Source organism: Silurus aristotelis, assembly GCF_946808225.1.
Source record: "Silurus aristotelis genome assembly, chromosome: 12".
Classification (NCBI taxonomy): Eukaryota; Metazoa; Chordata; class Actinopteri; order Siluriformes; family Siluridae; genus Silurus; species Silurus aristotelis.
The window spans coordinates 23,530-38,806 of record NC_139585.1 but is presented as its reverse complement, the minus strand read 5'-3'; the positions used below and the strand labels follow the sequence as shown (position 1 = coordinate 38,806).

Below are 15,277 nucleotides of genomic sequence, written 5' to 3'. Positions count from 1 at the left end.
CCTGCTGATTCTTATCTTCATAAACTAGTCTACATCTGTGGTGAGTGAGGGTCAGGACTTTATACACCAGCGGATTGAAAAAGACGCGCAGTAACAGGAAATCAGTTGTTCGGCTGAAATCAGCGCGCAGTGAAAATAAAAAATATATTTCACCAAATCAATGAATTAAAACTAAAGTAAGAGCCTGTTTTAAAAATGTAAGAAGTAAAAAGTACAGATATTTGTGTAAAAATGTAATGAGTAAAAGTAAAAAGTTGTCTGAAAAATAAATAGTGGAGTAAAAAACTGATACCGAAAAAATCTACTTAAGTACAGTAACGAAGTATTTGTACTCCCTTACTTCCTCCTCTGCTCTGCAGTGACCAAACCTCTCATTAGCAGAAAGAATCAAAAGGCTAGACTAAGCTTTGCTGAGGAGCATGTTGTGTGGACAGAGGAGAACTGGTCCAAAGTTCACTTCAGTGATGAAAGCAAGTTTAATTTATTTGGGTCCGATGGGAAACATTATGTTCGGCGACAAACTGGAGAAAGACTGAACCCGAAGTGTGTAAAGAAGTCAGTGAAAAGTGGAGGAGGAAGTGTGATGATTTGGGGCATGTGTTCTGCAGCAGGAGTTGGGCCTCTTATACAGCTACATGGCAGAGTGAATGCAAATGTTTATCAGAACCTTCTTCAACAACATATGGTTCCTTCCCTGCGTTCATCACCCAATCAGCCCGCAGTGTTGATGTCCTGCCCAGAGTCCTGATCTCAACCCAATAGAGAACCTCTGGAAAATCCTTGCCGACAAAGTTATGGCCAAGAAACCCACTACAGTCACCGAACTGTGGAGGAGACTGGAAGAAGAGTGGACCAAAATCACACCAGAGCAGTGTGAGAGACTGGTGCTGTCCTGACGAGTGCAGATGTGCTGAAGTCATTCAGAGCAGAGGCCTGGACACTTCCTACTAATTACTGACTGTTGTAACCTTCAGAACATTTAGTTGTAATCTTTTTCCATGCTACAGTCATTGTTGTTCTCTAATTTTGATCAGTGTGTTTTCTGCAAAATAATAATTATTTTTTTTTAAATGCCTTAGTTATTTTGTGGAAAAGGTGTTCTGGTAGCATGGTGTAGACACGACAAAAACTCCTTCAACTGTGGAGCAGAATTGTTCAATTGTTTATAAATTGTTTAAAAATTTTGATCTCCAGTGTGTGTGTGTGTGTGTGTGTGTGTGTGTGTGTGTATATATATCAAGTCAAGTCAAGTCAAGTCAAGTTTATTTGTATAGCGCTTTTCACAACAGACATTGTCTCAAAGCAGCTTTACAGAAAACAACAGTGAAGGTGAATGGTGTGCGTTTGTCCCTGATGAGCAGCCGTGGCGACAGTGGCAAGGAAAAACTCCCTTAGATGATATGAGGAAGAAACCTTGAGAGGAACCAGACTCAAAGGGGAACCCATCCTCATATGGGTGACATCAAAAGTTTGGTCATAAATCTTTCAACAATACAGAACAATTTGTGATCATCATAGATCCAGCATCAGCTTCTCCATGCCAGGGCCTTTAAACACTCGGCATCTACTTCTCCATGATCATCCATAGGTCCATAATCTTCACGAGGTGGGACGTGACTGGAGCTGGCCAAACCTCAGGATGCCTCGGGATGGGGAGAGAAAGAGAAGCAGTGGAGAGGAATTAGCGTAGCTGCTGTTCATGATATTAACAGCACAAGTTGATAATGTGCATGTGATCAGATGTTCTGGAGCACAAGGTTGTGATGTGATGTGTGTGATGTGTGTTATGTGTAGGCTTTGCTAAAAAGATATGTTTTTAATCTGCACTTAAACTGGGAGAGTGTATCTGAACCCCGAACACTGTCAGGAAGACTATTCCAGAGTTTAGGAGCTAAATGTGAAAATGCTCTACCGCCTTTAGTGGACTTTGCTATTCTAGGAACTACTAGAAGCCCAGAGTTTTGAGATCTCAGGGAGCGTGACGGATTGTAGCGTGTTAAGAGACTGGATAGATACATGGGAGCCAAACCATTTAGTGCTTTATAAGTGAGTAGCAGTAGTTTGTAGTCTATTCGAAACTTAATAGGAAGCCAATGTAGGGACGATAAGATTGGGGTTATATGATCGTATTTTCTTGACCTAGTAAGAACTCTTGCTGCTGCATTCTGAACTAACTGAAGCTTGTTTATTAATGATGCAGGACATCCACCTAGTAATGCATTACAGTAGTCTATTCTAGAGGTCATAAACGCATGGACGAGCTTCTCTGCATCAGATATAGATAACATATTTCTTAGCTTAGAAATATTTCTAAGGTGAAAGAAGGCTGTTTTTGTAACTTGATTGATGTGATTTTTAAAAGATAAGTTGCTGTCTAAAATAACTCCCAGGTCTTTTACCGTTGAACTAGTAGTTACAGAACAACCGTCTAAATGCAGGCTGAGATGCTGGAGCTTCTGTGTACTATTTTTTGGGCCGATGAGCAAAATCTCCGTTTTATCAGAATTTAATAGCAGAAAGTTATGGGTCATCCAATCTCTTATTTCTTCAACACACTCAGTTATGCGAGCTAATTGAGCTGTATCGCCTGGTTTGGATGAAATATATAGCTGGGTATCATCAGCATAACAATGGAAGCTAATTCCATGCCTTCTAATAATATTTCCTAATGGAAGCATGTATATTGTAAAAAGCAGGGGTCCCAGAACTGACCCTTGTGGCACGCCATAATTTACTAGCATTATCCTGGATAGCTCTCCATTTAAATCTACGAATATATATATATATATATGGAGAGAGAGAGAGAGAGAGAGAGAGAGATAGAGAGAGAGAGAGAGGTGGAAAGAGTAATCAAATATTCTACTCAAGTATCTTACTTTCTTAATGTGGGGGGTGTAGTGTAGTTTTTTTAAGTTTTGAAGTGGGCTTAAACGGTGTACTTATTTATTGGCATTGTATCTATCAATCACATAACGTTCACATGAACCAAACCCTAATGATATATATTACATTCATACTTACATTTAAACAGGTGGTCATTTTAATATAAACTTCGTAGAAAAAGGTCATATTCTGGCTACAGATAAAAGAAATTCTAACTATGTGTTTACTGATTTTGATGAGAATACTGCTCAAATTGTTTCAAGTTTTTGCTTTTCACCCTCTGACGTCTTCGCGTTTTGCAGCCACCTGAAGCGTGACGCGTCAAAACCGCACGCGCAGTAGTTCCCACATTACATTCTTCTTCTTTCGGCTGCTCCCGTTCGGCGTCGCTACAGTAACAAGTACAGTACACAAAATAACTACAAAATTACAGTAAAGCGAGTTTTATATATATATATATATATATATATATATATATATATATATATGTAGAGAGAGAGAGAGAGAGAGAGAGAGAGAGAGAGAGAGAGAGAGACTTAAAAATGAATTCTTTCCGACATTTCATTGATGACGCATTTCCGCCGGTAAGTTGAGTAGTGCGCATGCTCTGAACGGAAAGTCTGTGAACATGGCGGCGCTGTTAGGAGGTCGTTTGATTCGCAGCAAAACCAGAGGACAAGTCATTTCTAAATTAATTTCATTAAGAGCAGGTCGGTGTGTTTAATTAATTTTTTACCATTCATTAATTTCTGGTGTAAATGTGATGTTGACTGACCTATTTGAGTAGAATAAACGGTTACAGTACACCCTAGATAATATTCTACATGTTAGATGTAGCTAACCCTGTCTTCCGCAGGAGGAAGTGCTGAAGAAACAGATAGAAAGATGGACAGATCAGAGTAAAGAGGAATGTAGGGATTGTTTTGTTTTGTTTTTTGGCAACTGTTTTCAATACAGGTGATAATGTGGCTGAAATCATTCTCTCTTTTTTCGTTCTCTCTCTCATCTATATATATATATATATATAAATATACACACACACACACACACACACACACACACACTGCACATTTCAGCAACCATTTTAGTATCTTATAAAGGGACAATATAGAAATAAAACTTGGAGATATTTTAGAGGAGTCAGTGTGCAGTTTGTTCAGCAGTACAGATTTACTGTTCTCTGAAAATAACTTAACATACAGCCATTTCTGTCTAAATAAGTGGCAACAAAAGTGAGTACACCCTAATTGAACATCAAAAATGTGTGCAACATGTGAATATTGTGTGTGAGCACATCATTATCCAAAACTGCTTTAATCCTCCTGGGTGTGATATTCACCAGAGCTGCACAGGTTGTTGCTGTTCCTCTTCCACTCCTCCATAATAACATCACAGAGGATATACATGGAGCTTCTCCAACCTCTGCTTGAGGCCCACAGGTGCTCAATAGGGTTTAGGTCTGGAGACATACTTGGCCACTTCTTCAGCTTCATGAGGTCCTTGTTGAACATCCAGTGTTCAGTATGAGAGAATCGACTCAAAGCACAAATTGTAACTGCTCTAATACAAGACACAAATTTGTATGGTTCTGACAAGCAGACAAGGACATGAACATGGTGAATAGAACATGTGGAACATGTATAATTACACAAAATGCAGCTGTTGTCATTAAGGGTGCACTAAAAATTTTTTATTTAGACATTGACTGTACGACAGTACATCTGTACTGCTACGCAAACTACACATCTAAAATATATCCACGCTTCATTTCTTTATTATTGTCCCTTTAGAAGATACTAAAATGGATGCTGAAATGTGAGGGGTGCACTTACTTTTGTGAGATACTGTGTGTGTGTGTATGTGCATGTGTGTGTGTACTTTAACAATCAAAAGTTTAAACACACCTTCTCCTTCAGTGTTTTTTCTTTATTTTTATTAATATTTTATTATTGTACATTAATAGTGAAGAACTATGAAAGAACACGTATGGAATTCTGTAGTACACAAAAACACGTTAAATAACCCAGAATATATTTTCTATTGTTGATTCTTCAAAGTAGAACCTTTCGCTTTGATGACAGTTTTTGCACTTTTTTGGTATTCTCTCAGTCGGCATTATGAGGTTATCACTTGGAATAGTTTTCCAACAGTCCTCAAATCAAATACAATTTTATTTGTCACATACACATACATACAGGGTGCGACATGCAGTGAAATGCTTTTTATGATGGTCCGGCATTAGGAAATAGGATGGGGAGAAAAAACCAAAGAAAAAAAGGCAGATAAATAAAGTATAAAAACTATATAAAATAAAATAAAAATATATAAAGATATATGTATGAAGGAAAAAGATGTATATACAAAAAATGCTTATAGCAGTAAGCAGTAAAACAGTAAACAACAGTAAACAATTTAAGGTGGTTTTGATTGTCCATAAAAGTAGGCCGTCTCGACGTTGTTGGAGATCAGGCCCACCACAACGTTGTCGTCAGCAAACTTGATGGTGGAGTTGGAAGTGGCCACACAGTCATATGTGTAAAGTGAGTACAGCAGGGTGCTCAGAACGCAACCCTGGGGAGCTCCATTGCTGAGGGTAGGGTGGATGAAGCGTGTTTGCCCACCCGTACGGCTTGTGGTCTGTCTGTCAGGAAGGTAGAGATCCATTGGCACAGCTTAGAGGTGAGTGTGGAGGGAATTATGGTGTTAAATGCTGAACTGTAGTCCACAAACAGCATCTTTGTATAATTCCCATTTCTTTGGTCCAGGTGGCTGATTGTAGTGTGGAGGAGATGAGCAATGGCGTCCTCTGTAGAACAGTTCTGACGGTACGCAAACTGTAGAGGGTCCAGTGTGTCTAGTAGTGAGGCAGTGATGAAGTCTCTGACCAGTCTCTCAAAGCACTTCATCACTACTGAGGTCAAGGCTACAGGGTGGTAGTCATTAAGGCAGGCTGGCTGGGGTTTCTTCAGGACAGGAACAATGGTGGACTGTTTGAAACATGAGGGGACAACAGATTGTTCCAGTGAGAGGTTGAATATCTCAGTGAACACCGGTGCTAGCTGGTCAGCGCAGACTTTCAGAACCTGACCTGTGATGCCATCTGGTCCTGCTGCCTTCCTGGTATTTACTCTCCTGAATGCCCTCCTCACATCATGATCCGAGATGGTGACCATGTTTACCTCTCCGGCTCTCTCGGCGTGCACGCTGTTTTGTGCCGCTAGCGCGGTTAGCTGCAGCCTCGAAACAAGCGAAAAAGGTGTTTCGCTCGTCTGCCAGAGAAGCGTCTGCATTCACCATTCTGGAAGATGGTGTTCTATAGCCGTGATTGTTCTTAGTCCCTGCCACAGGCTCCTAGAGCCACCATGTTGAAACTGTGACTCTAGTTTCCTCCCGTAGTGCCGCTTTGCATCCTTCACCGCTCTGCGAACACTGTAAGACGCAGCCTTGTATTCATCCATGTCCCCGGTGGCAAGCCCTCTGTTGTAGGCAGCGGAGCGGGATCTCAGAGCGTCGCGGATGGTTTTATCCACCCACGGCTTCTGGTTGGAAAACGTTCTGATAGTGTTTTTTTGCACCGTATCATCCGCTAGTTTTCCGATGAATCCCACAACCGCTTCCGTAAACATGTTGACGTCATCAGAGCTGCGCCTGAACATGTCCCAGTCTGCGTCATCCAAAGCGTCCTGCAGAGCGGACACCGATTGGTCAGTCCAGCGCGCGACCTCCCTCTGAATCGGAGCTTCCTGTTTCAGCCTTTGTTTGTAAACAGGCATGAGGAAGATGGCGGCATGGTCCGATTTCCCAAACGGTGGACGTAATTGTGCCTTGTAACTGTTTTTAAATGTTGTGTAACAGTGGTCCAGTGTCCTTTCACCCCTGGTGGGGCAGGTGATGTGCTGATAAAAGTTCGGTAGTGCGCGCTTGAGGTTGGCACTGTTGAAATCTCCTACCAGAATGAGTGCAGCGTCCCGATGCTGTGTTTGGTGAAGAGTTAGTGTCTCATGTAAGTCCCATACTGCAGTGTCCGTTTCCGCTTGAGGTGGAATACAAACAGCACTGACTATGACCGAGCCGAATTCCTGAGGTAGATAAAAGGGCCGTCATTTGATGGCTCAATTATAAGTGGCTCTGGATAAAAAAAAACGATTGGATGCTACATAGTGAGAAACATGATCTTGTTCCAGTTTTTTTTTTAGACTTGTTGCAGCCATCAAATAAAAAATGACCGTATATTTGACTTAAAATCCAAGTAGAATTGTACAGTTCTTCAGTATCTGAGGTAAAAAGGACAGCATTTAAAGTGTAATAAAGTTTTGTTGATCATTTATACAGAGCGTAGGTAAACAGACATTACTAAAGCCTTCACTAGTTTACTGGAAAAAAAACAAATCATTGTTTTTAGTTAAAATGAATAATACTACTTATATTTAATACTTTTTAGCGATTAGCCATTACATTAAAGCCACTTATAACATGTTGGGGTTTATTATACAGCAGGTGAGCAGCCAGGTCTACATTTCTGGCATTAAGGGCAGACCCCCTTATCCTGACTTATAATTATCTTAGTTATACAGCTGATCATTTGAGGGTTAAATGCCTTGCTCAAGAACCCAGCAGTCCATCATCTTATCCACTAAGCTTCCCCAATTCTGGAACTTTGTGTGTTGCAATCAGTAAAAATGGTCGAGTGTAAGGATCTGAGTGACTTTAAGAAGATCCAGATTATGAAGTCTAGCAGGACTTGTGAAGTCCATGCCTTGACAGCTCAAAGCTTTAAGAGGAAGTACACGATATTAGGCAGGTGGTTTTAATGTTGTGGCTGATCAGTATGTATGTTCTGCAGGTAGCTGCACAATTACTGTATTTACACACATTTTAAAATATAGTAAAACGTCTTCCTTTTATGCTTCTGTGTGTGTGTGTGCGTGTGTGCGCATGCGTGAATGCAGCCTCTGGTGTCTCACAGGATGTGCTCCCTGGACCATATCCTCGCACGGCAGAAGAACGCGCTGCAGCTGCAAAGAAATATAACCTAAGACTGGAGGACTACAAGCCACATCCTGATGATGGACACGGGTCAGTCACACACATGCACACACAAGTACAGTTACAGCAATGACATGATCACCTCACATTTTAGGTTTTAATTTGATCAAGATACTGTAAGTAATCAAACTTGTGCTATGCTGAAGGATCTAGTCCATCCCCCATTACATCCAAGATTGCAGCGGCCACGCCGATCCAAAATGGTGCTACTTTCATTTGTCTTGTCTTTTACTGTTTGTACCAGGTTGCACATGATGCACTTTGTGTCGAGGGCACTCACTTTAGTCCTTAACTCTGTGTTCTGTTATGTAGCTTTTTGTTGTTGAATGTAGCACCACGGTTCAGGAGGAACGTTGTCTAATTTCATGGTGTACTGCGTCAGATACATACTGTAGAAATGACAATAAAAGCTTCTTGACTTGACTACATGGTGAAGCTTACGGTTTGAGTTTTTGGACCTTTAGGTTTATTTCAAAGAAACAAACAATCCAGTATGTAAAATCATTAAGTTTGTGAGGATCACACTTTTAATTTAGGCCTCGATGAACAAACACATTAAAGGGTCTACATTACGCAATGACACAATGACTGTACACTACACAACATGAACTTACTGACCACACTATTTTAATGTGCACAGTAGTCTAATGTAAACACTTTTATTGTACACAATACATTTTAGCGTAATCAGACTGAAATGCTACAGATGTACAGCACAAGTAAGAACACTTTTAATAATAGAAGTGGTTATGTATTTTATCAATTAACAAAATGCAAAGTAAATGAACAGAAGAGAAATCCAGATCAAAGCAATATTTTTTTGAACACCCTCTGCTTAAACTAATTAGAATTTCTGTAGATGTAGGCTCCTCAAATCATGTTGAGATCAGGACACTTTGAAACCATCACTTCCAGGTTTCCTCGTTCTTCTCTACACTGTAGATAGTTCTTAATGACGTTGGCTGTATGTTTGGGTCATTGTCCTGCTGCAGAATAAATTTGGGGTGAATCAGATGCCTCTGTGATGGTACTGCATGATGGAGAAGTATCAGCCTGGATTACTTATCATTGAGGACACCATTAATCCTGACCACATCTCCAACTCCATTTGCATAAATGTAGCTCCAAACATGCACGTAAAGATGTTTTGAATGAATTATTTGTGTATTTATTGATGCTGCAGTCAGTTGAATTTTCTTCATTTGTTCACAATCACTAAATGGAAGTGTCCGATTTTTACTTGTGGCTGTGATGGCAAATTAGTGGAATGATTAAAAATGAATGCAATTAAAAACAATATTTATTGTTTGTTTGTTTGTTGTTGCTGTAGCTATGGAGATTATCCAGTTCTTCCGAACTCTTCCCAGCATGAGCGAGACCCCTGGTACCAGTGGGACCATCCAGACCTGCGGAGAAACTGGGGGGAGCCGGTATACACACACACACACACACACACACACACACACACACACACACACACATTTTACATGCAGATTTATTCTGATTCTAACCGAATCAGACAAAATTTAAACTAATCAATATTGAGCTTAATTTAATTGGTCTGTAATAAATTGGATCATATCTAATCAGAATCCACCTGAATCAAATCAGACATGATCAAACTGAAATACACAATCAAACCAACCTGAACCAGCTCTATACTAAATCATAAACAAAGAAACCTAATCTCCAACCAAATTTCCAATACAGGACTGTGACTGCTGGTGTCTTTAATGGCCTCAATGTGTGTGTGTGTGTGTGTGTGTGTGTGTGTGTGTGTGTGTGTGTGTGTGTGTGTGTGTGTGTGTGTGTGTGTGTGTGTGTGTGTGTGTGTGTGTGTGTGTGTGTGTGTGTGTGTGTGTGTGTGTGTGTGTGTGTGTGTGTGTAGATCCACTTTGACTTTGACATGTATATCAGAAATAGAGTGGATACGTCCCCCAGCCCTGTCAGTTGGTCCACCATGTGCAGGCGCTTATTTGGCTTCTTCACCTTCATGATGGTGATGTTCGGCCTGGGGGAGATGTTCCCTGCCTACCAACCTGTAGTAAGTTACACACACACGCTACAGGGCTTGGGGAGGTGTTCTTGACCTTTAGTGAGTTACACAAACATTTTACATTTTTCACTCAACAAAGCATTAATAAAGGAAATACACATAAGTGGTAGAGCTCACAGAAGAGTGCAGATCCAGCAGTGAGATCTGGGCTGGTTTTATCAGCTGTTCCTGCTGTCTGTGTCTAAAATCCAAAAATTTTATTTATAGCAAAGCTTTTAATTTTATTCATATTCAGACACTGTCTTATTCTTTAACCAATAATCAGCATGACTGTAGCACATGTATACTGTCCACTTTATTAGGAACACATGCACACCTGCTGTGCAGTTATTAAATCAGCCAATCAGGTGGCGGCAGCACAATGTATAAAATTAGGCAGATATGATTTTCAGAGTTCAGCTAAATGTCCCTTCAACATCAGAATGAATAAAAAAGTGTGTCTTTAACCATGATATGTTGCCAGTTACCCACTTTGATTATTTTTAGAAATGGCTGATCTGCTGGGATTTTCACAGACAAAGTTCGCTAGAGTTTTCACAGGGTGGTTTGAAAAACAAAAACACAGAGTAAGTAAGTGTTGGTCCTGTGGGTGGAAACCTCTACTCGATATAAGGGTCAGATTGGTTTGAGCTGCCAAGAAGAATATATTAACTAATAATCATCCCTTATAGTCGGAGGTGAAAAATGTTTAGTGAGTCACATGCTAGTCAACAGCTACTCTCTTATTAAATGCATCTATGTGCATCTGGACAGATTTCACAAATCCATCACTTCCTTCCCTCAGAAACAAAAACCACGTAGCATTTTAACCAAATCCTTGAGAGTAATTAATACTTTCTTACCACAAGCTATAAGAAGTCTTCACATTTCCTCCTTTTCTCAATTTAAACCTTTACATATTTTGTTTAGACCTTTGAAGGTAATCTGGCACCAAAAGATGAGCAGCAGATCCTCCAACTTGTGAGGTGGAGCCTCTGCTGATTTTCATCGTTTAGCATAGGCACTGCCATTAACACTGTCACCATCAAAGGGTGTAACTGCAGGGAGTCTGTGAAGATGGTGGTGTCAAAGTCTCCCAGCAGAGCACAGTCCTGAGCATCCTGGTGCCATCTCTTCCTTAGGTAAGCCATGGCTACGCGGTGGAGGGCTCAGTGGTGGTGGCTCTGGGTTACTGATTTAAAGTGTTGTTGTTTAAGCCCCAGCATCATAAGCCCTTAAACTTTATGCTGCAGGGGTGCAGTACAGTGGGCGACCCTGCGTTCTGACCCCAAATTACTAAAAAGCTTTGCCATGGGAGCCTCATATTCTTTTTATTGGCTGAATGTAGAGAAATCTCATGTTATTTTGCTGTTGCAGTCCTTCCCCTTCAAGTTTAATGTGTTCTGATATGCTTTTCTGCTCACCACTCTTGTAAACATTGCTGATTTGAGTTGCTACAGACTTTCTGTCTGGTCATTGTTTTCTCGGAACTTTATCAACAAGTTGTTTTAGCCTATATACAGGATGATTCTTCATGCCACTGTGTGTAAACTGTTAAGGCTGTAGTGTGAAAATCCCAGCAGGAAATACAACAGGTTCTGAAAAACTCAAATCCATCTGGTACTAACATTCAAGTCACGGTTACAAACACAAGCACATCTAAACAATTAGCAATGAGCTCAGGAAATGTTCAAATTTGGGATGTGTTTTTGTGTGAGTGAGGGAGAGAATAATGATTGCTAGTTTTGTAAATTGGATAAAAGTGGGCTGTTTTTGTCTACAGGCCCCAAAGCAGTATCCATACAACAATCTTTACCTGGAACATGGAGGAGATTCTGAGAAGGAGTCAGAACCTGTTAAACATTATGAGATTTAAATCTTCATCCTGTTGCTTTCACTTCTGTGTATATGTGTAATAAAACTCAAGTTCAAACATCCCCAGTTTGCTGTCTTACCTTTTTTAATGTGACACAATGACTAATTGTTGACTGATTTTTATGCAGTACAGTTTAAATTCATGTTTGTTTCGCACGTTTAATAATGAACATGGTCTCAGAGCAGCTTTACACAGATAATGTGGAGATAAAAATGAAGATGTTCTTTATAAGTGTAAGTTTGTCCCTGATGAACAAGTCGGTGGAGACTGTGGTGAAGGAAAAACTCCCTGAGATGCAAAAGGAAGAAACCTTGAGAGGAACCAGACTCAAGAGGGAACCTCATCCTCATCTGGGTGCCACCGAATGTCCATTTATTAAAGATAAACGATGTTGAGATGCAGTGATGGAGATCAGAAGAAAACTGTAGTCCTGAGTCAGTGTAGCCGACTGTTGATATTAACAACAGTCCAAATCCATCCTCAAAGCTCCCATTCTTACTCTGAAATTTTATGGAACCACCCAAGGCGTTGATGAGAAACATCTCCAGCTGCACAGAGGCGCCTCCACGGATCCACTGAAGGAAGAGGGGAGGAACAGTGGTCACTGGAACCTTAGGAGCATGTTTAACTTGACCAAAAGAAAAAAGAGGGGTGACAGGAGGAGAAGGACATGGACTATTAAGTGTCCCGGTATTCAGGGACAGGCATTAAGCTGGTTTAAATCCTACCTGTCCAATCGTTACCATTTCGTAGATTTAAATGGAGAGCTATCCAGGATAATGCTAGTAAATTATGGCGTGCCACAAGGGTCAGTTCTAGGACCCCTGCTTTTTACAATATACATGCTTCCATTAGGAAATATTATTAGAAGGCATGGAATTAGCTTCCATTGTTATGCTGATGATACCCAGCTATATATTTCATCCAAACCAGGCGATACAGCTCAATTAGCTCGCATAACTGAGTGTGTTGAAGAAATAAGAGATTGGATGACCCATAACTTTCTGCTATTAAATTCTGATAAAACGGAGATTTTGCTCATCGGCCCAAAAAATAGTAGACAGAAGCTCCAGCATCTCAGCCTGCATTTAGACGGTTGTTCTGTAACTACTAGTTCAACGGTAAAAGACCTGGGAGTTATTTTAGACAGCAACTTATCTTTTAAAAATCACATCAATCAAGTTACAAAAACAGCCTTCTTTCACCTTAGAAATATTTCTAAGCTAAGAAATATGTTATCTATATCTGATGCAGAGAAGCTCGTCCATGCGTTTATGACCTCTAGAATAGACTACTGTAATGCATTACTAGGTGGATGTCCTGCATCATTAATAAACAAGCTTCAGTTAGTTCAGAATGCCGCAGCAAGAGTTCTTACTAGGTCAAGAAAATACGATCATATAACCCCAATCTTATCGTCCCTACATTGGCTTCCTATTAAGTTTCGAATAGACTACAAACTACTGCTACTCACTTATAAAGCACTAAATGGTTTGGCTCCCATGTATCTATCCAGTCTTTTAACACGCTACAATCTGTCACGCTCCCTGAGATCTCAAAACTCTGGGCTTCTAGTAGTTCCTAGAATAGCAAAGTCCACTAAAGGCGGTAGAGCATTTTCACATTTAGCTCCTAAACTCTGGAATAGTCTTCCTGACAGTGTTCGGGGTTCAGATACACTCTCCCAGTTTAAGTGCAGATTAAAAACATATCTTTTTAGCAAAGCCTACACATAACACACATCACACACATCACATCACAACCTTGTGCTCCAGAATATCTGATTACATGCACATTATCAACTTGTGCTGTTAATATCATGAACAGCAGCTACGCTAATTCCTCTCCACTGCTTCTCTTTCTCTCCCCATCCCGAGGCATCCTGAGGTTTGGCCAGCTCCAGTCACGTCCCACCTCGTGAAGATTATGGACCTATGGATGATCATGGAGAAGTAGATGCCGAGTGTTTAAAGGCCCTGGCATGGAGAAGCTGATGCTGGATCTATGATGATCACAAATTGTTCTGTATTGTTGAAAGATTTATGACCAAACTCTTGATGTCACCCATATGAGGATGGGTTCCCCTTTGAGTCTGGTTCCTCTCAAGGTTTCTTCCTCATATCATCTAAGGGAGTTTTTCCTTGCCACTGTCGCCACGGCTGCTCATCAGGGACAAACGCACACCATTCACCTTCACTGTTGTTTTCTGTAAAGCTGCTTTGAGACAATGTCTGTTGTGAAAAGCGCTATACAAATAAACTTGACTTGACTTGACTTGACTTGACTTGACCTATTGTTGTATGAACGTTAATGTCACTGTGCAGTTGGGACTCCGGCAAGACTCGCTATGGCAGCATAACTAAAAGAGAGAACCAGAAGGTAATACAGACATGAGGATCTCTGGGGTAAGAGACGACCCACCACACCACCGTCAACAAACCTGGGTGAACGTGCGAATGTGAGGGGACGACAGCATACAAATATTCCAGTTCACCAAACACTCTATATCCATGATCCCTCCAGATCTGCTCCTTGACCTAAGAAAAATAAATCTACAGACTAAAGACTCCACTAAATGAATACGTTTTCAACCTCGACTTGAACACTGAGACTGTGCCTGAGTCCCAAACATTATTTGGAAGGTTGTTCCATAACTGTGGGCTTTATAAGAGAAACATCTGCCCCCTTGCTGTAGTTTTCATTATTTGAGGTACCAACAAATAGCCTGCATCTTTTGATCTAAGTAGGCGTGGAGGATCATCCTGGTACAGAAGTTCACTCAGATACTGCGGCGTGAGAGCGTTAAGTGCTTTATACGTCAGTAGTAGTATTTTATAATCAGTGTGAGATGTAATTGGGAGCAGTGTAGATGATTAAAACAGGGCTGATGTGATCATATTTTCTAGATCTAGTGAGGACTCTTGCTGCTGCATTCTGAACTAACTGAAGCTTATTTCTGCACTTACTCCAACACCCAGACAGTAAAGCGTTACAGTAGTCTAATCTAGATGTTACAAAAGCATCAACTAGTTTTTCTGCATCCTGTAACGACATCATATTTCTAATTTTAGCAATATTTCTAAGGGAAAAGAAGGAGATCCTGGTAATATTATTCACGTGAGCCTCAAAGGAAAGACTCGGGTCAATAATCACACCGAGGTCTTTGACTGCTGTACACACTGAGACAGAAACACCATCCAGAGATGCTACGGAATCAGAAAGTTTCCTTCTAGCTGCATGTGGTCCTAGTAAAAGTACTTCCGTCTTATCTCAGTTGAGCAGAAGAAAGTTATCAAACATTCACTGTCTAATGTCCTTTACACACTCCTCAACATCGTTAAGCTGATCTCTCTCATCTGGCTTTGCTGAAATATACAGCTCTGTATCATCGACATAGCAATGGAAGCGAATACCATGTTTATGTATCATTTTACCCA

General features: G+C 40.6%; 1 protein-coding gene across 1 annotated transcript; it reads left to right on the top strand.

Annotated features, from left to right (window-relative positions):
- The first annotated feature begins 3,438 nt into the window (after window positions 1-3,438).
- Window positions 3,439-11,901, top strand: ndufb8 (NADH:ubiquinone oxidoreductase subunit B8). The gene is made up of 5 exons (XM_083557594.1): window positions 3,439-3,593; window positions 7,833-7,959; window positions 9,260-9,359; window positions 9,818-9,973; window positions 11,748-11,901. Exons 1-5 carry the CDS (start codon window positions 3,512-3,514, stop codon window positions 11,838-11,840), a joined length of 558 nt encoding a protein of 185 aa, XP_083413720.1. The 5' UTR covers window positions 3,439-3,511; the 3' UTR covers window positions 11,841-11,901.
- Window positions 11,902-15,277: the final 3,376 nt, after the last annotated feature.